This window comes from Chinchilla lanigera, unplaced genomic scaffold (assembly GCF_000276665.1).
Source record: "Chinchilla lanigera isolate Chin_1 unplaced genomic scaffold, ChiLan1.0 scaffold00055, whole genome shotgun sequence".
Taxonomy (NCBI): domain Eukaryota; kingdom Metazoa; phylum Chordata; class Mammalia; order Rodentia; family Chinchillidae; genus Chinchilla; species Chinchilla lanigera.
In genome coordinates, this window is record NW_004955456.1 from 3,651,758 (window position 1) to 3,665,574 (window position 13,817).

Sequence of the window (13,817 nt, forward strand, 5' to 3'; positions counted from 1 at the left end):
CATGGTGCCAGTGTAACAAACATACTGCACTACAGGCTCCTTATATTGCCAGGAGGAAGAGAGCAGTGTCACCCTAAGGAGTGAGGAGTGCTATGTGGGAGAGCAGAACTGGACCTAGAGTGGCCCTGGGCTAATGATGTTGGGCTGAGGTCAGCTGAAGAACAAGTCTTCGTATTCTCCATTGATGGCCAGCTGTTACTCCTACTGACCCAAGTAATACTGCTGCCAACCTCGTTTGGGTCTAGGTGACCCCGAATCAAGGACAGAGGTGGAATCATGCTCTCCTAGTCACCCATCAGCACCAAGTGCAAAGTGCGATACAGCTGAACCCTACCCGGGCACCTGTGGAGTCGCCCCTTCCCTTCTGGGTGGTCACTTCATGGCCAACATGGAGCCCTGTGGACACTAGAAAGTGCTTGCTGTTACAGGGCTGTCCCCCCATCCTGGGGGCTCTGTTCTTCCTGTCCCCTCCTGCAGCACTCCCCAGCCCAAGGACGTGTCTCCAGTCCTGCCCAGGAAGGAAGGGTGGGTGGCAGCTCCCTCCATGGCTGGAGGTGGGGAGGGAGAGATGGCTGTGGCCCCCAATTCCTCCATCTATGCCCAGGCGTCGGGGTGAGGACCTTCCCACGGAACCACTCCCAGGAGGAGGACCAAACTCTACCAACACGTACTAAAATGTCCACCATACCCCTTCCAGAGCTACTGCAGAACCCCAGCTCCTTCAGGACTCCTGAAGTAAACTCAGAAACGGGCCCTGGGCACACAGTCAAGCTCCCTCCCCCTGGAAGTCTCTCCCGGCTCTCCCGAGCCTACCATTCCCTCGAATGTCCTGCTGTGCCACGCACAAGATGCCGTGCTTTCCTGGGGTGCGCCTGTCCGCCCTTGGGGAAAGGGCTCCACGAGGCTCTCAATAACTATGGGACAAGGACACAGACATGGGTCTGTAAAACCTGCACCATGAAATACACCGTTCATGTCTGGGAAGAGACACCTGTCCATCTTTCCTAAAGAACTCGTCCTGCCTCTGCGTCCTGGGGAGGCTCCTGTGGGACAGCAGGAAGGGGCTGGTCTGAAGCATCGCCCTCTCCACAGCACCTGCCCGGGGTGGCTGCTGCATGGAGTATCTGGCCTTGTGCAGTGCACGGCACCAGCACTCTGACCTTCCAGTGTGGAAGAGAGAAACCTGCGCGTGGCAGGCGGCGCTGACCACAGTGCCGACGAACACAACAAACCCAGCTGGCCGAGAGCCCCCGTTCTCGCTGACGTGTGGGGCTGTGGGGCTTCGGCGTAACCGACCGCCCGGATTTCCCACCTGAGTGAGGCGGGATTGTGTGGCCTGCCCCGCGCGCCCGGCTCCGGTCTGCGTGCCCTGTGCTCGGGGACAGCGCCGCTGGCCACCTCTGCTTCCTCCGCTCCGGCCGCGGCCTGTGCGGCTGAGGCCTGTGAGCACCAGCCTCGGCCAGGCCTGACCGCTGCTGAGAGCCCCGCGCTGGGAGCCACCTGCGGCGGCCCTGCCAGGAAACTCCCTGCTGTCGTCCTCCGGGACGCTTGACCGGAACCGGAAGCAGCGCGCTGGGAAAGTTCCGAGGTGAGGGGAGAAGCAGGCGGAGCAAGAGCAAGGAGAGACGAGGCGGGCCCCGCTGAACACCCAGGGTGCTCTGCGCCCTTGCATGTGCGTGCGTGTATGTGCGTGCGTGTACGTGAGTGCGTGTGTGTGCGTGCGTGTGCGTGCGTGTACGTGCGTGCGTGTACGTGCTCTGCATGCGTTGCATTTCCCGCCAGCACCTGTGGTGTGGGAGCTTCGTGTAGGCCGGGGCAGCCCAAGGCCCAGGTCGCGTTGTCGGCACCCTGGAGACCTAGGCACCGGGCTGGGCACACAGCGCCTGGTCCTGCCGCAGGGCACAGCTCAGACTCCCGCCTGGCCTCGCTGGCCACGCAGCCAACCTACCCGAGTGCGTCCGCAGGTGGCCGGTGAGGGCGTCCCTCCGGCGGCAGGCGTAGTTGCAGAGGTGGCACTTGAAGGGCTTCTCCCCGGAGTGCAGCTTGATGTGTCGCAGCAGGTTCCCTTTCTGGGTGAAGGAGGCCCCGCACTGATTGCACTGGAAGGGTCGCTCTCCTGGGACGAGGAGAGGAAAACGGTGAGTACAAAACTCAAAACCCCGCTCGGGCACAAGAGACCACTGCGGCGGCGAGAAAGTTGTTTCCCACGAGGGGCTCGGTGACTTCCACCGGCTGCAGGTTTGATAGAACATGAGGCTTTCAGACGAAACCTGCCAGCTCCTTAACGCTTCACTGGCTGGGTCAATTTGATCTGAAAATCTAATTTTTTTTCCCTAAATCAGAATGGCACATCACAATGCAAATTCAAACTCATTTAAATAAAGTGACTGCAACATTTTGTGATGAAGAGCCACTCTTCCTGATCAGCAGTTTTGGAATAAACCAATATCCAATTTTGCGTGTTGTGGCATTTGGTGGGGTTTTTAATGTGGCTTTTTTCAAAGGGTCTTTAAAATATGCCACTGAAGCAGCAAAATAAAAAGGAAACTCATTAAAAATGCATTTCAGGATCACAAGTTCATTTCAGCGTTACATTCTTATATTTAAATGAAAGGCACTTCATTATAACAGTTATAATAACTTCTTTTCATTTACATTTTCCCTGTATTTTCCCTTTCAATTTCTTCTCCATTACCTGTCTGTCCCTAAGCAGGCAAATCACGAAAGAGACAGACAGAGAAAGTGTAGGGTGAGAGAGGAGAGAGAGATGGAGAAAGATTGAATAAAACAAGAAGTTAAGACACAGTGAAGCCAGGGTCCCACCTTGCACAGAAAACTCCCCAAGCTCCCTGAGGCAGGGCATTAAAGTCAGAGTTGCCTTGAGATTTTTGCCCTTTTTTTCCTGCAAAACTTTTTAACGTTTAATTTCTTGTCTATATCCACAGAAGACAAGTGCTATTTCAAGTACACATCTCCTCAGAAACTCGATTTCTTGTTTTTGAGGAATTCTTCCTGGGGTGGTACATGTTACATAGAATTGGTTACCAAGCAAAGCCTGGGACATCTGTTGTGTGTGGTGGGTTTTGTGCTTGTATTCTGGTTCTGACAGAGGGACACATAAGGATTTGTGAAGAAGAAATATGCTGTTGTCCTGCAGGGCAGTCACAGGTCTTGGAATCTAATGGGGTGAACATTTCATTGAACCTTCACTCAGAGGAGTAACAGATTTATCACCTTTAAGTAAATATGAAAACTCTTAGAACAAACAAATGCTTTGCTTAGAGGAAGAGCTCAGTGTGACCAAAACTGCCACTGTGAATACACCATGAGAATATGTCGAGGGATGATGTTTTCTTAGAAATAAAGAATGAGTTAAAATGCTTATTTAATCATTTTCACCACTGATTAACGTGTCTATGGGAAGAGATGGCTTATTAAAAACAAGTAGAATTGTATTAGGTACTATTAAAATCCATATGAGATTATATTTTGAAGGCTATCTTGATACTTGAATTTCCTGGTTATTGTTACTCCTTTAAAGGGGTCAGAGTAGATGTGCTTCTATAAAAGTTAAACAGATTAGAAAACATGCAATTATAAGTAAACTGGAAGGGACTGGTCCTAAGCAGGATGTATTGAGTATTTCTGTAAAATCCTGTCCTGAGCAAAGTGAAGGCGTTTCAGGGCCAGCAGCCTAGTCAGTGATGGCAGAACTGAGTCACCATCCAGCTCTCTGAGTTACAAGCCTGAAACTGGGTGGACAAGTTAAAGCAGCTGGGAGCCCAGTATCCCTGAGGCACTTCTGGCAGAAGGATGAGTTCATTACTACAAACACTTCTGGGCCTTTGCCACACAGGTTCATAAGTGTGTGTGTTTAATTCCAAGTGGGCCAAAGAAAAAGAAAATCGAAGGACACTGTGCAGAGAGATGCAGGCAGGGGACATGGGAACACACCTCCCTCCACAGCTCTGGTGTGGACAGGACACCATCAAGAAAATCCATGTTCTGCCAATGCCCATAACAAAGGACAGCAGGACACTGCTGGGGACACAAGTGTGCTTGTAGTGTGACCCAGAGCTGGTGACAAGCTGAATCTATGTGTCACCCCAAGGACTGATGGGCAGGAGGGAAACTGCAAGTAGATTTAGGGTCTCTGGGGTTGTCATCCTCTGTTCCTGGACAGTGACATCTGTCATCTAATTTAGGGATGCTCCTCATGGACCCTGCTGTGCCTGGCATCTTAATCCCTTTGAAAAGCTTTGCTGGGGATCTATTTGCTTTTGATCGCCTTGACTCTGTAACCACGCTGCAGGAGTCCTGAAGGCAGTATGCCTGGAAGTGACAGCACAGTGTGCTACCCAAGGGCAGGGGAGGGTGTGCCATCCATTACCCACCTCTTGCGTGTCCTGCAGCTGAGCCGGATCACATTGCTCCAAGCTCAGATTTACTTCTGTTTCACTGCAATGAGGACTTTGACATCCCCAAATTCCAAACTGAGGTTTCATTTCAGCGGCTGTGCATTCTGCATTGCAGGGACCGTGGTAAGGTCTGAGCCCTTTTGAGTAACTTAATCAGGCAAGAGCAAGTCCTTGCTGGAAGTCTACCTGGAGACTTTGGGAGGCTGATCTGAAGGGACTGGACGTGGGACCACCACACCTCAAAGCAAAGCAGCCTGACTTGGCAATAGGGACATGGTGATGATGTCTTCTGTCCTTGTGAATAGAGACCTCACAGCAGCATCTCCTCTGTCCTCTTTCTTAATCAGAACGGTGATACCACACATGTGCACACTGGTTTCCCCTCTGCGTTTCCTGCTCTGTCCTCCCACTGAGGTGCTGGTGCAGGCATTACTGTCACACCTGAGTCCCTAACAGGGACCAAGTGGTCAACAGGAAGTGAAGCCAGCACCGATGATAAACGATTTAGCAGTGGTGTGTCTTGTCAGTCCAGAGAGATGGCCCTGAAGTCCCTGAAGGTTGTCGGGGAAGGGATGGGGATCCCAGCAGACCACTGGCTGGGTAGTGGCTGCAGCAGAGTCCTGGCTCACCCTTGGGGAGTCACATGGACCTGGACTCCTGCTTGGCCTGCTCTGGAGTCCTGCTTGGCACACAGGGGCTGATTAGAAATCCTGCTCCCCAGCTTCTCCCTAGGCCCTGAATCCCCACCTGCTTTCAACCTGGAGGAAGGCTGCTGTCTGACTTCTGTGGAAGTAGTGAAAACAGAAAGCCTTTTTGACATCTTCCAGCCAGATCCTAGGAACACCATAAGCTTCTCAGCATCTCAGCATAATAACTTACACCTAGTGTGGCCAAAGTGGGTCTTTTTACCTCTTCGTGCAAGCACTGGTATTCACACAAGTGCAAATCCCTGAGTTTGTCAAACCAGTGGCCTCCTCTTGTGTCTGTACATAAAGGGCTGGGGGGGGGACTGTAAAGCTGGGGGCACATTGCTCTTTCTAGAAGTTATTTGATGATCTCAGGGTACTGGGGTACGACACTTAGCTGCTATCTGTGGGCAGAAGGGAGGGTGAACAGCAGGTGCCACTCTGTGTATCTGTATTCGGCAGGTTTATGTATTAAAAGTAATTAATCTTTTTATCCAGGCAGCAGTCATTCTATCTGGGTAATTTAATATGCCAGTTCATTTATCAAGTATTTATTTAAGAGAATTTTCACTGTCCAGTTGGCCTTTGCATGAATTAGTAGGAAGGGAATCCATCTGAGATTGATTCCTTAGCAGGGAAGTGATTATTACCTCAGGTCCTACAGCGTGTGCTCAGCGTCACTGGGGTGGCTTTCAGGACCTTCATGTTAGGGTCCACTCATTGGAAGGGACAGCAGGGTGCCTGTCACACATGTTTTTCTTAGGGCTGGATATGACAAGTCTATTTCACTGGGTAATCTGAAGAATAAGGAGCCCACTTAGAAAAGCAAAGTTGGCTTCATTTTTGAAGCTAACCTATTTTTTGTTTGTGTGAGTAGTGGGGGTTGAACCTAAGGCCTTTGCACTGAGCTATATCTGCACTCTTATTTTATTTTTTATTTTGACACAAAGTCTTGCTAAGTTGCTACTATGCCCAATTTAGAAGATACACTTTTATTGAAGAGGAATGTCTATTGAAATTCATTGTATTTGTGGTTTTCTCCAAATCGAATATGTCCCTTAAAAAACTGCTCCAATTCATATATAACATTACAATCTCATAGAGACCTACATTTCTTGGTAACTCAGCTTTTTTTCTCCATGCATTTTCTGGATTCCTGCTTAGTTTTCTGTTAAGTACATAGTTATTTAACCCCACGTAAAAAGCACAGGAAGCTATGAGCTTCCTCAGTTTCCTGACTGTCTTGTAACCTCTGCTTTCATTTGTGATTTGCTTTTCTCCTGGAAGATACATGGCAGATGCTACCTCATGACAGCTGGAGTGGCAGGGATGGGGATGATGCAGGGTGTCTGAGTTTCACACCGAGCTTTCTGTGACTATGGGAGTTAGTGCATTTATGATTTACCCACCTTTAGGGAGGCTTCCTATGGAAAGAAAAGCAATGTTTCTGTTCATTTAAAAAAAATCCTCATACACACAGCTGAAGGTAAAACAAATGCCATTAATCTTTTACTTCTAAGGCTCTGTGGTTCCTTTAGTGGTAGAGGGGCAGTTTTGCTGAACACATAGGTGACAGCTGTGTCAGTGCTCACTACAACAGACACATGGTACAGGGCTAAACAGCCAAGAGAAGCTTGCGGGACCCCCTCCCTCAGGGAGAGGACAACTCATGGGCCTGGGGACAACTCTAGGAAACAACCGTGTCCATCTTTCTTCATCTCTGGACACTGGACATCACATTCTCTCCTAGTCCCAAAGCCTCAGGAAACCTTTCAACATGACAGGGACCTGGCGTGACATTCTTTACCAATTTGAGATGAAAATGAGTAGCCATCTAGCAATGTGACCAAAGTCTTCGCTGAGAACTGATGTGAACTTGTGGTGCACAACGACATTTTGCCGGTTGTGCATTTTGTTGGTTTGAATGCAATGAAAACATGAGTTCAACTTGTATCTGGGTGCACCAGGGAGGTGGCAGTTTTGGAGTCTGCACATCTTCTGCCATGTTTTGTTATGGGGGACACATAACAGGTGTACCCTAAGAGTGCAGCAGGGACTGCTCAGTGTGTATAATGTTAGGAGGCTGGGAGACTACACATAGACACTTAACCTTTCCCTTCTTATTTATAGGGTCAGAGAGATCCATGTTGAGGGGACCCTTAAATAAGGTTCCAGAATAAAATCGCGATGCCTCAGTACACCTTGATAGACTGTTTTAAATGCTCAATTGGAATCCCTCGGAGAAGGTGCCACTTAGGATATGTATTTGGCTCCTTCCACACCCACGGCACCTTCTCGGCCGCTAAAGGAGAAACTAAGGCAGGCCTTACCAGTGTGGCTCCTCTTGTGAACCATGAGCACATTGGGCCCGATGCAGATAATCCCACAGATATCACACTTGAGTTTCCCGTTAGGAAGTCGAATGCCTCCAAGTCCCGACAAAGCCGCGCTGCCTTGGTCCCTGTGAGAGCCATTCATTTTCTCTCCCGAGGCATCAAGCATTCGTAAATCCTCCGCACATTCTTCCCCATTCACTTCACAGCCACGCCCATTCTCTTCATCACTCTGAGTCTCTACTTTAACATTACTGGCTGAAAGAAACAACACAGGAGGCCACTCAGTGTCATTGCAAAAAAAGAAAACATAAAAACACAACACAGTAAGAGCAGCAAAAAGATGATCACATGGACCATGCTAAGAACAGTGCACAGAATTCTTAGCGGGACTTGGGGGAGGGTGGCCCCAGGTTCCATGTCTCTGGCTGTGGGAGGCTGCCAGGGAACAGGGACACCCATGGAACAGGGACATTGGGAGCACCTGCAGCCCCCTCCAGAGTCCGCCTCAGGAGTAGCATCTGGAGCTGCATGACCAAGCTATTCATGAAGTTCCCACTTCAGAGTCAGCATGGCCCTTCAAACAAGAGAAAGTCACCAGGTCTGCAGCCCAGTGGAGTCAGTGTCAGAGTCACAGGCCAAATCCTCTCTCCTCTACCTGCGCCCCTGACACTCAGGAGAGTGTCCAGTCACACAGTCCCCCTCCCCAGCCATGTAAACTCCCTGAGCAAGACCACCATGAAGTTAGCAAGTCTGCAAGCTCTTAGACATACCATTCCCTTGCCTATTTTCACAGACATATTAGCAAATCTGGAACAAAATTTGGCAAACTCATGCTCTCCTTGGAGTTCTGACCACAAATCCCTGTGAGGTTCTTGAAAGCTCTTCCTGTTTCTTTGATCCTGGTCATGAGGCTCCCTCTTCTATTTCTCCTGCTTGCTAAAGGACTTGCTGGCGTTGTTTATGAATGTGAGAGACGGGCAAGAGCTTTTCAAAGAGAAAGATGCATGTGGGGCGGCGAGCTGCTCAGGTTAATGAAGATGAGAACCACTGTTGCCTTCGCTTCATTGTTTAAGTCACACGCAGGGTAATTACCTCACCCGCATATTTTTCTTTTCAGAGAAAATATGAGGCACTCCTTTGTGCTCATCTGAGATGGTGACATGAACCCAGCTCTCTGAGAACCATAAACTGCAGCTGCAATGAAAGCCCTCATTCCAACCACTGTTTTCACAGAGTTTTATGAGTAGGAGGGACATTTCACCCAGTATAACAATCAATGAGGTAGGTGACAATTACGACTGCATAATTGTCTCTCTCTCCCTCCCTCTCATTCCCTTTCTGTCTTGTACACAAGGTCTCACTATGTAGTTCAGGCTGGACTTGAACTTACTATGTAATCCAGGTTGGCCTCCAGCTGTAACAATCCTCCTGCCTCAGCTTCCTGAGTTCTGGGATTATAGGTGTCTGCCAAGACTACGTAATTTTTGATCCACAGTTCTAAAGTCTGTTCCTCAGAGAAACAGCCTCAGCATCACCTGAGAACAGGTCACATGCAGATTCCTGGGTCCCCTCATGGCCCCATCCTCAGCCACTGGGGTGGGCCCAGAGCTTTGTGTTTTGATGGTTCCTCCTCCCCTATCCCCCAGGTACACTTAAGACTGAGAACAGCTGTTCCGCATCACTTGCCCAGTCTGTCACCCTCCAAGTTGGTTTTACCCACTGAATTCCCCAGTTTGGAGATTGAGAGACCAGGCCTTGGCCCCAAGTCCCTGGTCTGCAATCTCAGCTCCACTGTGTGGAAGCTCTGAGATCTTGGGCGAGTCACCATGCCTGGATTTCCTCACCTGTCAACAGGGGGATGGCTGTTGTCAACCAGGACAGCTGTGAGGACTGGGATTTGATGGATTCTGTGTCTGCTTGGGAAAGGGCCACGGTGAGGGGAAGATGCCACCGCGTGGAGTGAGGCTGTGCCTACCCCAGGAAAGTTAATGGTGCTCACTGTGCACCAGGCGCACAGCACTGTAACTGAGCTCTGCTGTGCCAGCTCCCACACAAGAGCACTACAAGGGAAGTACCATTCATTCCCTATCTGAGCGCTGAAGAAGCAGAGGTACAGAGAGATTGAACAAGTTGCCATAGGTTCACAGCTAGCAAGTGTCAGGCAGATGTGACCCAGGCCACCTAGCTCCAGTGCCGATAACTGTACTGCTAGTATGGTTTATATTTAGATGTCCTCAGGAGCCTTGAACACTCTGGGTGGGGTTTTTGGGAGGTGATTGGATGATGGGGATGAGATTCTTGTCAGTAGATTACTGCAGAGGAGCTGACAGCTGACGGGGGTGTGGGGAGGTGGAGCCTGGTTGGAGGAGGTTGGTCCCTGGGGGCGTGGCCTGTATCTGTCTCCCTCCTCCTCCCTTGATCACTCAGTTTTCATCTACCATGCCATGGACTGTTTCTCCTCTGTGATGCTGCCCTGCCTTGGAGGCAGAAAGCTATGGACTGAACCCTCACAAACTGTGAGCTAAAATAAACCTCTCCTCCCTTACACTGTGCATGTTGGGAATTTTGTCCCAGTGATAAGAAGAGTAACCAAGATAACTACCAACCTTTTCCCACTAGCTTTTTGGAGAAAAGACTTACAAGGAATGGAAAGGACTGACTAGAAGATGGAACACAGTCCTCATAGGAGACACCAAGATCTGAGGATCAGCAGCCCAGAGTGCTTTACATTTTAGCAGCTTCCTGCTAGCACCTCCCAGTCACCATGGACAAACAAACCACATCCTACTGACAAGGTCAATAAAGGACACAGGCAGGTGGGGGAGGCCAGGCTGCCACTTGGCCCACAGTGTTCTGTGACTACTGAACCCTGTAAAATCAGGACTCTCATTAATATCCTGTGTACCTTGTTGAGTGGAAGTGACTGCCCACTAGGGTCATGTTGGCCTTACTGTGGTTGGATGAATGTTTCCATGTAGCAAAAGCTCAGTCACTAGAGAGCCCTAGGAGGGGTGGGGCCACAGGGAGGTCTTTGGGTCACTGGATGCTCTTGGAAGGGAAAGTGGCCCTGGTGAAACAGTCTCTCTGCTTCCTGGCTTGTGATGACAGAGATCCATGTGGACATGCATTCCCCATCATTGCCACCTGGTGCCCTCCCTGGGGAACAGAACAATGGGCCCTGATCTTAGTCTTGTGCCCCCAACACCATGAGCTAAATAAACTTCAGTTCTTTATAAATCACCAAGTCTCCAGATCTTACAGCAGTAAATAAGGGGCTGAATCAGACGTGTCCCAGAAACACAGTAAAGTTACAAAAATCTCTGTTCTCCCCAACCTAGGAGTGATTTTAATTGTCTACCTTGTGGCTTTTGAGAGTGAGACAGGGCTATTGTAGTGCGCAGTGGAATGGTCTGGAATGGGTGCTTTTCTACCATGAGGGCTAAGAGGCAGGACTGCCACGGCTGGGAGGAGGACACTGCAGGACAGAGCTGGCGCTGTGTCCTAGCATTACATCACCTGCCTGGATCATCCACTCTCTGAGAGGCAGTGAGCTGGACAGGGTTACCTGGCCTTCCTGAGGACGCATGTGTGCACACAGGACAGCCTTGTCTCTTCTGTGAGAGGAGGCGGCAGCAGCTGTGCGACTCCTTGGCATGTCTGTGGCATGTGTCTCTTCTGCCTGTGCAGGCTCTTCCTGAAGAAGAGCGGGGCCACAGAGAGTGGGCAGGGACCTATCTTTGGCCACAGAGAGAAGTTCCACCATCACATGCAGCTTGCATAAGCGAGGAAGGCACCGTGTCAGGAAGGAAGCAAGGTTGCATGGGGAAAGTGTGCAGTGGGTGTTGCTGTCAACACACCGGTGTCCTCGGGCCAGGGGGTGTGGGACTGACTGCTAATTTGACCGGGGTAATTGAAGTCAGGACTTTGTTATCCTATGTGATGGGCTGCTGAGCATGGCGAGAGAGCCAGAGAAAATGTGGATACCCAGATACAGCGTAGGGTAGACAAGCCCACGGGGAGAGGCGGAAGAAGAAATGTATGCTTAAGAAGTTCCACTGGACTCAGCTGCACCTCTCCTTGGTATCTTCTCGAAAGAGGTAAAGGCATCATATTGCAGCGATCCATGCACACCCACATTTATACCACCTCCATTCATAATAGCTAAATCTTGGAAGCTTCTTAGATGTCCATCAACAGGTGAACCAATAAAGTGTGTTGTTTACACACACTGGAGTACTACTGTCCCATAAAGAAGGACACACTTGAGTAATTTGTAGGAAAATGGATAAAGTATGAGGCCACCAGTGAACTAAATGACCCACAAGCTTAAATATCACATGGTTTCCCTAATATGAGAGACCCCAAATATAAATAATCTAAAGAGCAAAATAAAAGATGATTGGAAACAGAGGTAGATTCTGTGGAGATGGGGTAGATCTGGAGAAGGAAGAAGATGGAAGGGTGAGACGGGGAGCAGATATGACTGCGACGTGACCGTGTATAACCAGTTTCCCAAGAGCTGCACGGACGGGAAAAGTTTGTTGCACAGATCTGTGGGGCAGCAGTGGGAATTTTCACCACAGAAGGAGGTAAAGTTCAAGGAAGAGAGTGAAAGATGCTGCATCCTAGGTTTCTAGGAGAAAAAGGACACAGTGTCCTTAGATGGCTGTGCCCAAGGCCAAGGGACTGTAAGACATGAGGACATGACAGAAAGTGCTGCATCCACAGACACTGTATGTTTTTACATGGACTTCCAGGTCAGCTACCGAGGGTGAAGAGCTGGACATTTGCTAGCACGATGGGGAGAGATTCTGGGCCATACTGTAGCGTGGAAGGTCTGTGGTGTCTAAGAGGGAACAGTTGGTGAGAAGCAAGCAGTAACAACCATACCATCAGCAGGGGGCGCACCAGCCTCAGCACTGCGGGCTCCCCGAGTAGGGGCAAGGGTCCTCCTATCCTGGCAGACAACTGCAACTGGGTGCTGACTACAGAGATGCGATCCAGAGGTTTCTGTTCATCCAGAGACTGCCTATCAAGTTGGTGTCTCCTCTCCATCTAGAAGTGCTTAGTCGTGATGTTTCAAACACTTTCTTGAATACAGAGAGGAGACTTATAAATATTTCCTAAGCCCCTCTTACCTGAGTACTTAGAGCATCAGGGAGCACAGGCAGGTGCCGGCCTGAAGTGATGAAATATAGAACATGTACCGGGGACCTGTGCATTCATTTCCTTCTCCTGGCTGGGCTCCCGCCTGCTCCAAGCTCCCTCGCTAAGAGATACTGGGCAGGGGCCCAATCTTATTATTCAGCCACACAGTCTGTACCAAGACTGGATGTTTTTAAGGCCCTAGTCAAAAACTGCATTCCTTCCCAGATGCTATTTAAAATCTAGAACCATCACAATCTTATTGTCATGTGTGTTAGAGCTTCTCTATGTGATCAGTAACCCAGGAGTTTTAAGGGACCCCCGCCTGAATGAGGCATGGACTGGAACATTCAGACAAGTTTAGTGTGGCAGAATCTGGAGAATCTAAGAACTTCAGAGGCCAGCAGGAGCCAAGAGGCTTGGATTCACTGCCAAGCGTCATCCACACTTTGAATAATTAAACGTTTCTAATGCATAGGTATGTGCACACTGGCAGGCACCACTTCCGGATGGCTTATGTTTCCTCTTCATTTCCTTTTTAGAATCTGGCTTCATATTTACTGGAAAAGCAATTTTTTGGTACCTGGGTCACATTTTTTCCATTGAAAACAAATTCTGAAATCGTCACTCTAGTATGAATTTGGGCCATGTAAGCTCAAAATGTTCAATATTTTAAATAAAAAATGGGAGACAAATAAAAACCAAATGGAATAAAAATATGTAAGGTATATCTTGAAATTTACTATGGAAATTCAGTGAAAATAAGAGATAAAGAAGATATATCCCCTAAAAAGATTTATGAAATGTTTAAGCATTTTGAAGGTCAATAGAACCACTTATTATAACAGTATATTAAAAGGGTAGAGTTTCTAGTCTATCAAGATACATTATTACAAATATTCTTACTTGATATTTTTGGTCTTTAAATGAAATAAGTCAAAAGAGAGAGGAGGCCAGCTAAAGATAGCCAAGAAGATAAATATATAAAAGATGGAGTTGTAATGATAGATACTTTTCCTTAGGTATCTGAGGACATAAACCATAATAAATATGGTAGAGGAGGTTAGAGAGGTTACATTAATTTCAAGAAGGAAGGGATGTCCCGGGGCCTGAAGGACGTTTCTTCATCATGATCACCAGGGGGCAGTGTTGGCCCAGGACAGTTTGGTTGCTGTTGGGTGGGGACCTCAAGATCAACCAGCCACTTGTGGGAAAATATTTATAATTTGAGG

At 48.9% G+C, this 13,817-nt stretch overlaps 1 protein-coding gene and 1 long non-coding RNA gene across 13 annotated transcripts in view; one reads left to right on the forward strand and one right to left on the reverse strand.

The window, feature by feature from the left end:
• Ikzf1 (IKAROS family zinc finger 1 (Ikaros)) overlaps positions 1–13,817 on the reverse strand; it is a 103,804-nt gene that overhangs the window by 33,770 nt on the left and 56,217 nt on the right. For 10 of the 12 annotated variants that reach the window (XM_013520618.1, XM_013520617.1, XM_013520613.1 and 7 more), the window contains 2 exons: positions 7,435–7,695; positions 1,949–2,116 (listed from right to left, as the gene is read on the reverse strand). In XM_013520618.1, coding sequence (XP_013376072.1) covers positions 1,949–2,116; positions 7,435–7,695 — 429 coding nt within the window. The remainder of the gene's footprint in view (positions 1–1,948; positions 2,117–7,434; positions 7,696–13,817) is intronic. The other 2 variants (XM_005396617.2, XM_013520616.1) reach the window with 1 other exon arrangement.
• LOC102029478 lies at positions 2,050–10,938 on the forward strand. Its single transcript, XR_262880.1, has 3 exons — positions 2,050–2,138; positions 8,558–8,721; positions 10,060–10,938. It is a non-coding gene; the product is annotated as an uncharacterized LOC102029478 (long non-coding RNA).